Raw genomic sequence first — 15,227 nt, forward strand, 5'->3', positions numbered from 1 at the left:
AAGAATCTGCCGTCTAAATATTCCTTCTCTTTCTCCTGATCACCCTGATCTTTGACAAAGCACACACATGCACACACTGATCTGCTTTTCGGCAAAATGAAGCTTTTGGCTGCCCTTCTGGATATGGAAATGAAGTGACCTGGTAAGATTCTGAAGTGGTATTTTGACTTGTCCCCACAGAAGAACCCAGGGCTCCCTCTTTGCTGCTGAAGGGAGCAGGAGGTCAGGCACTGGTGCATGTACGTGGTCTGTCCTCAGCCACCCTGGAGAGAAGGGACTCCGCAATACCCATGGTAGCTTCTCAGGCTTTCTGTTCAGATAAGGTGAAGGGAATCTGGAGGTCAGGAAGCCATGAGCTCCCTCAGGCCCCATCTCGTTGTTGTAGGAGAGCTGAAGGAGAACACGCTGTGTGCTGCCGGGCTTTTTCATCCCTGCCCATCACCCCGAGCTTTCTGCCTTTTCGTGTATCCAGCATGATGCTTCTGGAGGAAGACCCTGACATGGCAAGAGCCTCAACAGCCTGAAACCATGTCTAGCTTTTGATGTGTGTGTGGGGAATTGCAAAAAAGTCTGCCACATAAAACCACTCCTCTGCTTTGCTGGTGGCAGAGCTCAGTAGCAGATTTAAATATGGCTCTCTGATTCCCAGGCCGCCTCTATTGTGCACACAAACAAATACTTAACCTTGCAGGGAATCACATATAACACTGTGGTTTGCTGATACACAGAAATTAACTATTTGTTGTGTAGGAAAGTAGCAACTATATTATTTAGTATTTTAATATATGTATCTAAATATCAATTTTTCTCCCACTATTTATTTTAGTGTATTTTTCATGGTTTGTAGGACCTCCTGTGAAGAATACTCATTTTTAGGGCACTGTAGGAGGCAGGTTCTGTTCTCTTGTAGCAAGATCTCCTTGGGAGAATTTTGCCTTAGGTGGAAGGAGAAAGTTTTGAAGTCAGCTTTGGGATTGCTGTAGTACAGAGTGGTCTCTTATTAACAACAAGCTGTGCTGTCTTTGTGTTTTATTTCCCCTTTAGATCAAATATTTAAAGAGGCTGCCAGTAGCCTATGTGCTTTGACTGGGAGTTTGGTGATGGAAAGCTTGCTGGTGTTTTAGAAATGCAGCTTTTCAGGACTGTGACTGAAGAAAGGGTTTGCAACAAGGCTGCCTAGGCAATAAACAGAAATTTTGGGGATCAAGTGGTAGAGGCTGATGATACTGCAGCCACTTTCACTCCATACAATCTTCCCTAAAACAGAAATTCTAGTTTTATATAACTGTATCTACAATGTCATTGCATGTTGCACTCAAGAGTTTAAAAAGAAAAAGAAGGTGGGAAATGTGGGGAGAGAAGATGCTGAAGACAAAGATACATTAATGGAAAAAGACGACAATGATTGAGATGACAGAGAAAGATAGGACTTAGTAACAATGGAAGGAGCAAGGCAGATGTTTGAATATGTGGAGAATCAAAGCCTTTGGGAGAGAGAATGGGGCTGTTTTGGTCAGGAGGTCGCAAGCTCTGCACAGGAATCTGCTGCTTCGCCGTGGTGGCTCGTGCTTTTGTAACTCTCAGGGGAAATGGTTTGAATGGGCAAATAAATCAAAGGTGCTAAAAAGCTGAAGTTGTTCAAAGCCAGTCATCCATTTAATAGCACCCAATATAAAGGAGATGGGCTGAGGCCAACTAAGCTGAAAAATAATGGAGAGGCAATGGCAGTTATATGTCTGGAGCTAAGCTGGGTCTGCTGGTGGCTGGAACAGCTTGGAAATGGAGATCTGCTGATGGGGGAGAGTAAAGAAAGGCGGGAGAAGGTATGTCCCTAATCTCTTTATATTTTTTTAAAAATATATGCAATATAGTTTTAGCGTTTAGCCCAAAGAAGCCCTGAGATGCTGTGTCTCACCACACTGACCAGTAAATCCCCTTGGTTTGTGTTCATCTGAGCTGCCTCCCCTCCCGCCCCTCTTGGCCGCCCAGGCTGGAGCCCAATGGCAGCATCGAGAGTCCAGGTGTTGCCTCTTCACGTGAACTATTTACCAGCAGGTTGCTTACTGCAAGCTATGGTTTCTTTTCCCGAATGTTTTCCCACTAGTCTGCCCTGAGCTAGACCAGCATGTTCATGTACAAAGTGTCCCGGGGAACAGATCACCTGCGGTTTTCATCAATTATTACAGAGCAGCAGCACATGGAGGGGCTGATTTAATATTTTCTTGTGCTGCTACAGATGTGAAGCGAATGTATTGAAATGAGCTGCTGACATTCTTTTTCCTTTAAATTGCAAGAAAAGAAATCTAATTTGTGAGAGGAAAACTGAAACAGGTTACCTCCTGCTTTCGGTAGGAAAACAGTGGATGGAGAAAGCTTTGTGGGCTACTGGCATCTCTGCCTGAATCCTCTTCTAAATATTTGAGTAGTTTTTGTTATAGCCTCTGTTAAGCAGCAGTTGCATTGAATCTGGCCAGGCTATTTGCACCTTGGCGAAGTCTGACCCCAGCATTTAATTTGTAAAGAACTGGGAATTTCTTCAGAAGGCATTCCAAAATAGCTGTGATAAAACATCCGAAGTCAATATATTGGGTGAGTGCAGAAAACAAAACAAAATCGAACTAATAAAACCAAAACCAAACCCATTTAAATTGGCTCATTACAGCAGGGTGAGGATTATCTGGGAAACAGAAAAAAAAAGAGAGTCTTTGCAAAAGACAGCAGGATAAAATGTGCTGTATTGCTCCTGCATGTCTCCCTGCCTACCGGCCTACATTTGATATCTATCTATAGCTGCTATTAAAAATGATTTCAAAATTACTTCCAATTCTAGGATGACAAAAGGCTTGATTTAATGATAAGAGCTGAACGGCCTGGGGAGAACTCTGGCATGTTAATGGCCATTGCTGGATGCCAAGACTATTTCTGGGGAGAACGAGGTGCAGGTTTCTGACTACAACAGAAATCCTCATTTTTGCCCAGGCCAAGTCCTACAGGGAAGATTGCCAACCATCCTCTGCTTCGTACATGCAGTATTACTCACTAATCACCCTAGACAAGAACCAGGCTTTAAGTAGTTCCTCAACATCTTATGCTGACCAATGTGGTCATTTTGAAATGAAAGTCAGTTTTTTCCCATTTTTAATGGACATGAAAAGGGTAACACTGGCACAAAAAGTAGCCTCAGTCCTGCTATATCAGTGCCTGTGAGGGATTTTGAATATGCAGCAGTTCAGTTGTACCACAAAATTGCATCATCTGCTGCAGAGCAGAAAGAATAGGCCAAAATTGACTTAATATTTTGTTTTATGATCTCCGTGCTTTGATACAGAGAGAAGTACCTTCAAATTGCTGAGGAAGAGCTCAGCTTTATTCCTGGGGTAAATGACTAGTGAGGGGTATTGTCTGACTTCTTAAGAGATGTTCTTTCATTTCCTGTGTGCAGCTTACGCCTCTATAAAGCCTCTTCTGAGCATAAGAAGGAAAGATGTCCCGGGAAAATAAAAATATCCCAAAGGTTTGTGTTAACATGCAGCAAAAAGAAAAAGGTGATGTGGAGAGTAGAGCTGCATGTGGTATTTGCAACTGGGCTCTGGTGCACAAGCGCAGCCTGCGCTGGAGAGAGGAGTGTGGTGGGTTATGCTTGTGGGAGCTGTGGAGGCGTCACTGGCAGAAAATAGGAGACATCACCTAGAAACTGTGTCAATCGTAAGAAAAGCATTTATCAAGCGTTTTCCAATGAGTTGAGTAAGCAAAACCTCAGCTCCTGAAGTTCAATCCCTAGTATTTTTTTCTGTATGGGAAATTATGGCTTCTTCTGTGCCAGCCTTTGCATTCCTGTAGCAGCATCAACCAGTCGATCCCATCAGCAATCCCAGATGGCGTAAGGAAACACACAGGAGTGTTTCAAACAGAGGTTATCAGCTGTGATGGAAACATCCCTCTGTCTCTTGGCTTATCCATGCAGATTACTTGGTGTGGTACCAACCCTTGAGAAAACACCTGGGCTGGGCATTAGTAACTTAAAAAAAAAAAAAAAAAGGTAATTTTGGAGTCATTCTGTAAATTCCTTTCACTAGAAAATTACTATAATTGTAGTAATTTCCTTTTAATGGTGTGTGTTACATCTCATTAGCAAAGACATTTGCAGGGGCTCCGCTCCGATGGCACTGTCCCTGTAAGGAGCCCTTGAAGCGCAGACTGTGCTTCTCATGCAGAGCTCCTGTGGCTTTGCAGCTCCAGACAAAGCTGGAAGTGCATCGCCAGCCCTGCTTCCAACAAAATTCAGTTGCTCCTGAAGTAACACGGTGATACTGGAGTCGAAGCAGGTGGATAATCTTCAGGAGGCTGCAGAGGAGCTGCAGATGGCTTTGGGAGCAGATTGGGGGCTGCAGTGAACTCACCCCTTCTCCAGCCAGCAGAAAGGTTGTGTGATGCCATGCAAGGTGCTGTCACAGCTGTTGGGTGGTGCAGGGGACATGGGCCATGAGCTTCACGTCAGAGTGGCAGCTCAGCAAGCCTGATTTAGGATCCTCTAGCAGTCTTCCCAAAGCCACAAATTAAGATGTTGCGAGGAGGCTTGGGGGAGACCTTCTCACTCTCTACAACTTCCTGAAAGGAGGTTGTAGCATGGAGGGTGTTGGTCTCTTCTCCCAAGTAACAAGTGATAGGACAAGAGGAAATGGCCTCAAGTTGCGCCAGGGGAGGTTTAGGTTGGATATTAGGAAAAATTACTTCCCATAAAGGGCTGTCAGGCATTGGAACAGGCTGCCCTGGGCAGTGGTGGAGTCACCATCCCTGGAGGGGTTTAAAGAATGTATAGATGAGGTTCTCAGGGACACCAAAGTTGGGTTAATGGTTTGGCTGAGTGATCTTGAGGGTCTCTTCCAACCAAAATGATTCTGTGATTCTGTGATGTGAAGACATTCATCAGGACAGCATCTAGGTAAAAATAAATAGTCTAAAAAAACCCACACTGAATTCTTCTGAAAATGGCGGGTGAAACAGTTTCTCCAGGCTTAGAAATCTATTTGCTTTATCCTTTCCCCTGTTCAGGATGACTTCCCCTTGCAGCCGATTCTCGGGGTGCAGTTCCCGGTACCTCTGGGTGTATCTGTGTTACAGTTGGAGCTGTGGCACAGGGAAACCAGATGAAAAACGATGGACTTGCTACCCAGGACATCCCCATCAGTGCAGTCCCACTGCAGAAATACCCAAATGAGTCCAGCTGCCTGAACTTGGAGAACATCCAGCTTTTGAGGCAGGCTTTGCAGATTAAAAACTCTGTTAAAAGGGAATATTTTGAGGTCTCACATTTAGTGTCTGATCTGCATCTTTCAGATCCATCACAGATCAGATCTGTGGACCTGGAGGTAATTTTTCCTAACAGCTCAGGACTGAAAACTCAAATCTATATTCAGCTTCATTTAAATGAACAAAGCCGCTCCTGCTGAATTCTGAAGGGGCTGGATGAAAAGTCCAGGGTAGAAGCCAGTCCATATTCTTGCTGGCTTTGTGTATCTGCACACACACTCCCAAGAAAGAAATAAAAAAATGCAGTTGTCATTTTTATTCACAGGCCACAATAAAATCCAATTTGCTTACCCTTAGCTCTGCTGGCTCTTGCACACTAAGGGGGGAGGCTTAAAGCACTTTAGAACTCATAAAGTAATAAAAATAAGTAATGAAATATATTCACAATATAGCTAGAAAATATATGAGCAGTCTAACCTGATGTAATTGAAAATGGATTTAGCAAAATCAGGCTCAGAACAGTGACCTTATTTTGTACATGCTTTAAGCTATTTGTATGACTGAGTGCATTTCCAAAAACTTGGCCATCAGATTTCCTATATTTTGGACGATTTATGATATTGGTTTGATTTTTCTACTGGCTACGTTAGTGGGTGAGCAGAGCCTGATTGTGCGAGTTAGAAGGTATAAAAGCCGCCTCCAAATTCTTCAGATTTTCACGATGGTAAATGGTGCAATAATAAAATCCCAGTTGGGGCTTTCTGATGTTCTCTGTTATATCCTTCTCTTTTTGGTTAGTTTTAACTTTGATGACTCTTTTGGCTGGTAATTTGCCTGTGATTGAGTTATTTTGAAAAGACAGAGTAAAATGAAGATTGCTCTCTCAGGAAAAAATGATGGCAGAATAGCTGTGGCCTGATTATCTCTTTTCTCAGACGATCAGTGCTGATGTAGGCAATTTCTAGTTGGTGGCATTTGTCCTCGCTGCCAGCTTAGGTATTGACTTCAAGTACCAGATTTACAGGGGAGGGGAGTGAGAAGGTGAAAGTAGGTTTCCTGCCTTCAATTTGGTTGTCCAGGTGAAAAAATCACAAAGATTTCTCTAGATCTTAAAAGTGCTGGAGGCTTTATTTTGTTTACTGCGATTTGGTGCGGAATCTCGATTTTTCTATTTCTCTTCCTATCAAAAGTAGCTACCTAGGGCTGAAGTGCCCCTAGACGAGTTCCCACAGGGCAGGACATGGGTGAGGTTGAACAGTAAAATTGATGCTGCCACTCTGGTGTGATGCTTGACAGATCATCTGGAGAATTTCCCTCTCTCACACCCAGGAGCTTTCAGCAAAAAGCAGGTTCCTGGAAGTCTTATCCACACGTTGGTGAGTGCAGACACTTCTGCTCTCAGAAGAAGCTTGCTTTCCTGTGACTTTCCTGATAAGGCTGCTCCTGGAGCACAGCATCTCCATCAGCTCTTATCACAGCACGCACCGGCGGGTGGGCCTGGTGTCGGTCATGTTGTGGTCAACCCTCCTTGCCCGGGATTTTCTACCAGTTTAATTTGAACTGCCAAATCCCAGCCCAGTCTGCTTCCTCTTATCACTCAAGTTCCCCCAATGCTTCCTTGCCCCCTGGGCTCCAGCAACCTGCGGCTGTCAGGCTGGTTCACAATTATAGATATGCAGCTCAACGATTATCTCGTTACTCTGCAAGGCTTTTGCTTTGTGTGTTTGCAGAGAACTATGCAAGCTTGTATTAAATAACGATCAGCTTTAAGTGGACTGGTACTTTGTGGTGGTGTTTGTTGGGGGATAACAAGCCCAAGTACTGTTTACAAGTGACATGTGTACTTCTATTTGAATTTCTGCCAGGGCTAACCAGTTCTGTGGGGTCTCCAAACAACAAAAAATGAAAGAAAGTTCACTGTCACCTTGTTTCTCTAGATCCTTTGCTCACCCTGTATTAATTTGGGCTGTTAAATGCCACAGAAAGTTAGGTGCATGCTTGTTTTCCATGATTCAACCTGTCACAGTAGTTGGTACCTGTCTCCCTGTTCTCACCTGCAACTCCACAGGCTGTTAGATAGGAGTCATAGCAGCATTTTGGCTCAGATTTTGAACACTGAGGTTTCAGAAGTTGCAGCAAAAATGTGGCCTGTATATATGGCGCAAAAAAAGTCAAGCAAGAGTAAAATAAAAGGGATAAGTAATAATATATAAACTACATAAAGGATTTTTTTTCCCCTCAACTTAAAAACACCTTTATGCCTTTCAGAGGTGAGCAAACTGAAATTTGGATAAGTCTCCTGAAAAATCACTTCATCTTACCATTTCTCCTTGTCTGTGTGTTGATTTATGTGACTTTCCTGGGAATTTAATGCTGCTTCACCTCTGAGTAGAAGGACAAATTTGAGGTGAACAAGCACTGGTTTAAGGTTTACTGAAGTGTCCCATATATAAAGAACTGTTTAGTCCTCATGGGATAGAAATTCTTTTATCTTTTTGATCATGATGCTTGAAGACATATATTCATTGCCAGTCAGGATGAGAAGAAACCAAACCTTGATCTTGGCAAGGATACCATATAAATAGGAGCAACTCATCCAGTTGTGTGATGTGCAGAGGTGGAGAGGGATGGTGTGGATGGGGCTCTTGCTCTGAGAATGGTATTTTTATCTCTTTCAACAAGGGGTGTCACCACTGGCTTAACCTCCAGGTGACACTGGTGGGATGCTTCAAGCAATAGGTACTTGTTCAAGTACAGATGCTTTAGTTTTCCCTAATCAGAAGCAGACAGCAAATCTAGGACCCCTCCTCTGAGCTGTGCATGGGTATTCTGCACCCCAGCTGCTGCAAAGTGGTCACGTTTTGAGGAAGGAATGCAGAAAAACAATATAGGCAGCTGAGCACTCTCTATAGCCATTGTGGTGCTCTGAAAATGATACCCTTTTCACCCAGTGTTGCTGTAGATTTTGTTCTCCTGCTGTGTTCCATTCGTAATTGCCAATTAAATAGACATCTTAGACTCCATTTATCAATGGTCTAAATTTGTCTTTGTCAGACAAGGGAAACTGGGTTAGCATTTGGCAATGCCGATATGTTTTAGGAGCAGCAGACTTATACAGTTTGGGGAAGAAATATTGATGTGTATGTGGTAAGCTGACTAATTTTGTCCTCTAGCTTCATTTCCTGAAAGAGAAAAAACAAGGTTTATAATTGATTTGATTAAATAATATATTATACATTCTCCTACTACAAAGTAGGCAGCATTTCCAATCTACGAACCTTCTGTGGATATGAATGGAAGGCCTCTTAATAACACATGACCTGGGGTAGTTATTCCCCCCCTGGGCACTGTTGCACACCAGAGTAGTGTCAGTGCCTTGAACAAGAAACAAGAAGTAAATTAAAGTTTCTTCAAAGTTTCTTTTGCCTCTCTCCCATTGCTTTATTACTGAACTTCACGGGAGCTTTCTCCAGATATTGTCACTTTCAGCTATGGTTTTAAACATGTGCTGTACTTGTCCATAGCACACAGAGAAAGGTTCCAGATTTAACAGTTAAGTGTAAGCCTTTTTCACATCATCAGCAAATGTTGCAAAGGAGTCCTACTTATATTCCCTTGTATGTTGATCTGTTTGTTTGGGTTTTTTTTTAAATTTTGTGGTCATTTAAGTAGACTGTATTAAGCCTAGTGTTAAATTAGTGCTGGGGCCAATATATAAAATAATATGCAAAGTGTATGGCCAGAATTTTCAAATCTGGATGTTATTTTTCAATCGTTGAGGTAAGACCAGAAACAAGTTCCCCCGAACACTGACTGGCTGCAGGGTCTCTGGACCACTGGAGATGGGGCTGTTAAAGTGCCTGTGCGCTTCTGGCCAGGGCCTGTATCAAAATAAACGTTTGAGGATGAGCTTGGAGCTTGCTGCTGAAATTACAGCAAGTTCCTCTCTAGGTGCCCAGGAGAACATTATTAAACCTCTGTCTTGTGACTCCTTCACGTGCTGGTAGGTTTGCCAAGAGGCACCCGGCAAGCTGTAGCCCGTATGGCTGGGCAGATGGATTTCGTGCGTCACCGGGTCCCTTTAGAAGTAAAGACACAACATTAAGGTGACACAGTCCTTGTGTGTTTAAACAGTTGACAACTGAAGCAAGATGGATCTTGTTATGCTTGGTAGCTGCTGTTTTGCATCTCTGTCCAGAGCAGGGAGATGCGCTGTGTTGAGAAGATGCAGCTGGCTGAGGATGGCAAAAGGTGCTGCTGGATCTGTCATTAGTTCCAGCCCTCGCTCTTTTATATGTCCCTTAATGAGTATCCTGCATCATTTGAACATATGGTAGACAAAATGCTCCATGATTTCTTAAATGTAATTCAGCTTTAGGATGAAGCCTGCAGGCTTTTCCCCTTTGGGTTTGAGTCATGCTTTGGGTTAATAGCCCAATTAGTTGCTAACAGCCAGTGCATCCATACCCAGGAGCAACACAGCTTCACCATGTCCAGAGCTGCTGGGTCACATCCCCTACCCAGTGATCTCTGCATTGGTTGAGGGCCAGTTCAGCAGAAGCACTTCGAGATAGTTTTTGCTCTGAATCTTTAAATTTGAACATAACTCTTGATTTTTCAATCGTGTCCCTTGCTTTGCCCGTTCCCTAACAGTGGCTGTGTTGCTGTTTGCAGATGATGGGAAGCTGTCTCTGGAGGAGTTCCAGGCCTTTTTTTCTGATGGAACACTCAATGAAGAAGAACTTGAGAAGCTTTTTCATACCATTGACTCGGACAACACCAAGTAAGTTCCCTGTACTGACACTCTCTCATTTCAGAGAGACTTTGGATCATTGTATTAGCGTGCAGCAGCAGTGCTAAGCCCCCCAGAGGCTGCAGGGATGCAACTTGCCTTGCAAAACTTTGCAAAATCTCCATTTCTGCTTGGATTGTGTCTCCTCGTCATGGCCACTATGACTCCCTTTCACTTAGTGTATTTTTTCAGACCATTTTCTTTAGTGCAACATTATCATTATGGCATCTGAAATGATGCTTAGTTTTACTCCTGAGGGCGTTTCAATGGCTCTTCAGCTTTTCTACTTCATCTAAAAGCTTCACTGTGCTATAAAAGGTAACTGTGTGAATGTCTGTAAACGTTGTCCTATCCAGCTATTTTACACACAACAAGCTGGAATGATTTGTGGTCTTTGTGATTACTCTGTGTCCTCTGCGCTTGGACCATGCCTGCTTTGCCTCCCATCGAAAATATCCCCTGGTGCAGTGATTGCTCTAGCACTTAAAAGAAATGTGTCCCCTTCTCTTCAAGGTGGAATTTAGCTGCACAGGGGCCAGCCCAAGCCCTGCAGCTGCTGTTGCAGATGCTCTGCCTCTGCTTGGATCCAAGCAGCCCAATGTGGCTGTACTTCTGTCCCTACAAAGCCCAGGTGAGGCAGAAAGGGCGAGCGGACGGGTCCATGAGCAGCACTGCGCTTTCTGCATCACAGCTGCAGTGGCAGCAGGGAACATGATGGCAGAGGAGAGCTCTAGGTGTGCTTTTGTTTTACATTGCATCAAAGTTGAACACTAGATATGGCAGCTGATTGCTTTCGCTGAGGATCAAGCTTTTGCAGGCTGTGCCGAGCTGTCAAATTAAGGTGACAAAGTCTCTGGCAGCCCCTCCACCTGCCTTTTGCCATCTCTCCCTCAGCACTCCCGCTGACTGCCCTTGCCTTTCATGGGGTCTGAGATGTTTGTCAACCCCCGACAAGTGTCTGGCACCTGCGGTGTTTGGATTTGGCATGAAGCCGTAGAGTCAGCAGGGCTCGGTGGGAACCCCCCCTGCCAGCAGCTATTGACGGTGCCGGGCACCAGCACAAAGGACACAGCCGACTGGTGGGTTTTCTCTTTCCAAGAGGAGCCTGTCTTCAAAAGCCTGAGTAGTTTAGGCTGTTTGGAAATACAAATGAAAAGCAGCTTTGAGTTATATTCCAGTGTGACTCCTGTTCCTCTAGAGAGAAAAAAAAAATCTGTCCAAAAAGCAGATGAAAAGAGAATCCAATTTCAAATGAGAAGTCTTACTGTAAGTGCTTAAAAAATAATAGTCTGGTTAATTATAAAGCGTTCTGGCAGCAGGTGGATTAAGTCTTGCCTGCGTGAGTGCTGCCGCTTTGCCACCCATCCAAAACATCCCCTGGAAAGCAGCGATCACTCTATAGTGTGTTGGCACCAAAGCAGCAGATGTAAAACTCATCAACCTGGTACAGGGACTGCTGCCAATGATGTTTCTGAAAGCAAAGCAAATGTGACGTTTCTCTAAATCCCCTCTTTCCAATGTATGTACTTCTCAAAGTGTATTCCAAGATCAGAAATGCCAAAGAGCAGCTTAATAGATACTATTCACTGAATAATTAATCAAAGGAACTTCAGTAATCTTATTACTAAAATGAGCTGAGAATGATCCTTCCCTTGTAATTGTTCCTCTTTAATAGACACTAGATGCTGCCTTGTGCTCTGTGGGTCTATTTATTGAGCTGCAGGTGATGCTCCTGGATGGGCTCTCTATTAAATCTGGGTCTTGGGTGCTCATCTGCACTCTCATCTAAAGTAATTTATAGCATTGCCTGAGTTTGTCAACTTTCATCTGGCCTTTGGAAGGATGCAGACGGCTGATGTGTAAGCTGGGGTGTCTGAGGGTGTGTGGATGTTTCTCCTGACCTTCTTGAAATGGGAAGCTGGATTGTAGGTTTCTCCTGACCTTCTTGAAATGGGAAGCTGGATTGCAGTCCAGTTTTGCTTGGAGATTGTAGAGAACATGCAGCTTGACCCTGACCTTTAGTAAGGGTTGTCTTCGAAACTGGACAGAGAGGACATGTGCAACTTCTAAGTGTCATGCAACAGTGCTGCCGGCGAGTGAGGTCTTGCTGAGCAGCTCCTGAGCATGGCAAGAATCCTCACAATTCAGTAGCATTTTTCTTTTGCTAAGCTGATTTGATCCAGTCATCAATACCCATTAGAGACCAATATTCACACAGAGCAGTGTAGCATCTGCTGTTCTTGGCTGAAAGAAAAAGCCATGAGTTGGTCAGCCTTCCAAGTTAAATCCTTGCACCAAATTGGCTCTTGCTTATTGATTTGGAAAGCATAGACACTCACAGCAAATTTATCAGTTTTGAGGAAGAAAATATTCCTCTCTTTTTGTTTGCAAGAGCTCTTTCAGTCGCCAGAAAACCCATTTCAGAGCCAGGCTTCCTTGTGCAGAAGTGTTTTTCACATGAAACCAGTAGTTTGCGTGACTGCAGTCTTGCATCTAGCAGAGTCTTTCCAATTGTGTGTGTGCTCTTCACCTTGCTCTGCCTTTTGTTCTCCGCACAGTACACCAGCAAGTCTGTAGGAGGTTGGGCAGGAAGGATGTTGCCTCCAGCCTCCACATGCCCAAGCATTAGGTTTGCAGTTTCGAGTGCTGCTGCCACCGAGCAAGAGGAGTGGAGTGGAGCTTGCATTTTTTCTGTTTTACAGGGGAACATAGGAGCGATACTATCTTTGTCTTTTCAAAAGGCTCTTTGAATGTCAATTATTAGCTATTTGATTTAAGTTTATTTATCTTTAAACCTGGTTTTTGATATCCATTGTATCTCTGTCTTTATCTTATTGCACATCATGTTTGTTTAGTGCACAAAACAAAGTTTGCTATTGAAATTACATTACCGCTAGAGTAGAAAATGAAGAAAATTATGTTCCTGCTGATTATTAGTAATTGCTGTTAGCAGCCAAATTACAAAATGTTGATTCAATTTCCTGGAGTATTTTTAGGAGCAGGGAACTGCCTTACTGGAGTAGACAAAATTAATGTCTGTATCGGTTTCTTGACTTGCTTTAGTTGGGAAAATGGTGGAAAGGAGAAAAATTGGGCAGACGAATGAAAGATGAGGTTGGTTACAGATGCAGGAGTAGCTGTGCTGCTGTGGCTGGGAAGTTGGGTCCTGTTTCTGGAACCACAGTCCTCCAGTAAAACCCCTCCTTGGCAGCAAGGTGTGGTTAGGAGGATGCTGAACTGAAATGAGATACCCCAAAATAGCCCAGGGGTATTAATGAGGCTCCTCCTTTCTTCTTGACTGCTGGGGAAGTGTCTCTAGGAGGTTGATGATGTGACACGATGTGGGGCGTGGGCTCCAGGCGCCTGCCCTGGGCTTTTATCACCAGGTATCTCCATGACAGGGTATGAGAGCTGCGCTGTAAGTCCCATCATCACTGGTTAGTTCATCTGGCAACAGGAACGTGCAAAATGTATTTCAATCCCTTCTTTGCCAAAATCATATTCATAACCTGCTGTTGCTTAAAAACGGTGATCAAATGATGTTTTGTCTCCATTGCTCATGCTGGCTGCCCTCCTTCCCTCCTCCCAGCCGGAGCAGGAGGCAAAAGCAAGATGTTGCTAGGCGGTTTTTCATTCTTGGTTTTAGCGGCTGTTTCAGGAGGTTTCAGCAGTGCTTTATAGGGAGCTGCCTGAAGATTAATGGGAAGGTAATGATATGTTACTATTAATATCAATGCTGCTGGAATTGCACAAATTATGTGTATACACACATTTAAATATATATATATTTGGTTTAGTGGTGGATGAGGGCTTTATAGAATGTTAGATTGACATTCACCTGGGAAATCCTGTTGTATTTGCAGAATTATCTACAACTTTCCTTACCTTTTCTAAAGCTATGTATCACTTTTTAAAGGAAAAAGTCATTGCAAATGGAAAGTCGGACAGATTTAGGGTCACAAATGACCAGATGAAACCCTCTCAAAATGTTACTTTGCTACTGGATGAAACTTGCTCTGTCTGACCCACAGTTTCCATCTTCTTCCAGCTCCCTGGGCCAGTTCTTATCCATGTTTTGCATCCCCTCGTGTGGAAGAAGCACCCCTCAGTCCTTGTGAAAGCAGGGGCAGGTCAGACACGGCCAATGACAAACTAATTTAGTCCTGGCAGGGGATTTTCAAAATTCCTTTTCTAACATCTCGTAGACTTTTCATAGCTGCAGAGGACAATCCTTTGGGGAGAGATCTCACTAGAGCAGGAGTTCTCCGAGGAGTTGTACAGGTCCATTCACAAGGAGCTAAGAACATGACATTAGCATTCTGCTGCTCTGTCGTTTATTATCTCTTCGCAAGGCTTATAGCTATTCTTTTAATTGCTTTATTTTTTTTCTCCCCTCTCTCTAAATGAGCTCTTCTCTCCAGTGACAAACACTAGAAAAGGTTGGAGTGTGCAAGTAGGATAATTAACAGAAGCAGTATCTCTTCGCAGAAGTCCATCACAGCTTCCCCAGACTATCACTTTTGCTGGAGGATTGTGACAAATAGAGAACTGAAGATGATGGGGTTCTCCAGCCTGTACCATGTTCAGCAGCATTCCACATTTTGCCCTTGGTGGGGATTATGTGGGGCTGCACATAGAGGGGCAGTGATGGGGGATGGATGAGAAAACTTGAACCCTCAGATGCTGAACAACATCCTTCCTAGAAACACGATTTCCCAGTCCCTCAGCTGCCCAGATACCACACGGAGCTGTATGATAAATCGGAATAATCTGAGGTCACTTTAGGGTGCAGTGATATCATGGGCTCCAGTTAGGGCAGCCACCAACCTGAGTGCTGTGCTCAACCCCAGAGCTGCGCAAGGCCACCCCCTGAAGCAAGCAATGATGCTGATGAACTTCTCTGCCTGTGCTAATTAGTCCTGCTGTGAAGTGGAACATTTCAGCCCATAACATGTTGTGCTGGCACAGCCGTGCCATTTCCAGAGTGGGAGCTTCAGGTTACCCTGGCTTTTGCAGGGAGGTGGGGCACACCTGGCCCCATCCGGAGTGTTTAAACAGCTGCAGTCCCAAGCAGAGATGCTGGTAGTGCCAACCTGCTGCCTGGCAAAGTGAAGCTGGTGGAGATGGGTCCAGATTTAGGCTGGCACGGTATGACAGCTGCTCCTCAGGGTCTGACTGCGAGCGC

The 15,227-nt window shown here is 44.1% G+C and overlaps 1 protein-coding gene across 1 annotated transcript in view; it reads left to right on the top strand.

Annotated features, from left to right (window-relative positions):
- Nucleotides 1-15,227, top strand: part of NECAB2 (N-terminal EF-hand calcium binding protein 2) — a gene marked incomplete at both ends in the record, with an annotated part of 82,589 nt that overhangs the window by 30,046 nt on the left and 37,316 nt on the right. The window contains one exon of the mRNA XM_080352199.1: nt 9,925-10,033. Within this exon, the coding sequence (XP_080208325.1) occupies nt 9,925-10,033 (109 nt within the window). The remainder of the gene's footprint in view (nt 1-9,924; nt 10,034-15,227) is intronic.

This window comes from Nesoenas mayeri (genome assembly GCF_963082525.1).
Source record: "Nesoenas mayeri genome assembly, chromosome: 12".
Classification (NCBI taxonomy): Eukaryota; Metazoa; Chordata; class Aves; order Columbiformes; family Columbidae; genus Nesoenas; species Nesoenas mayeri.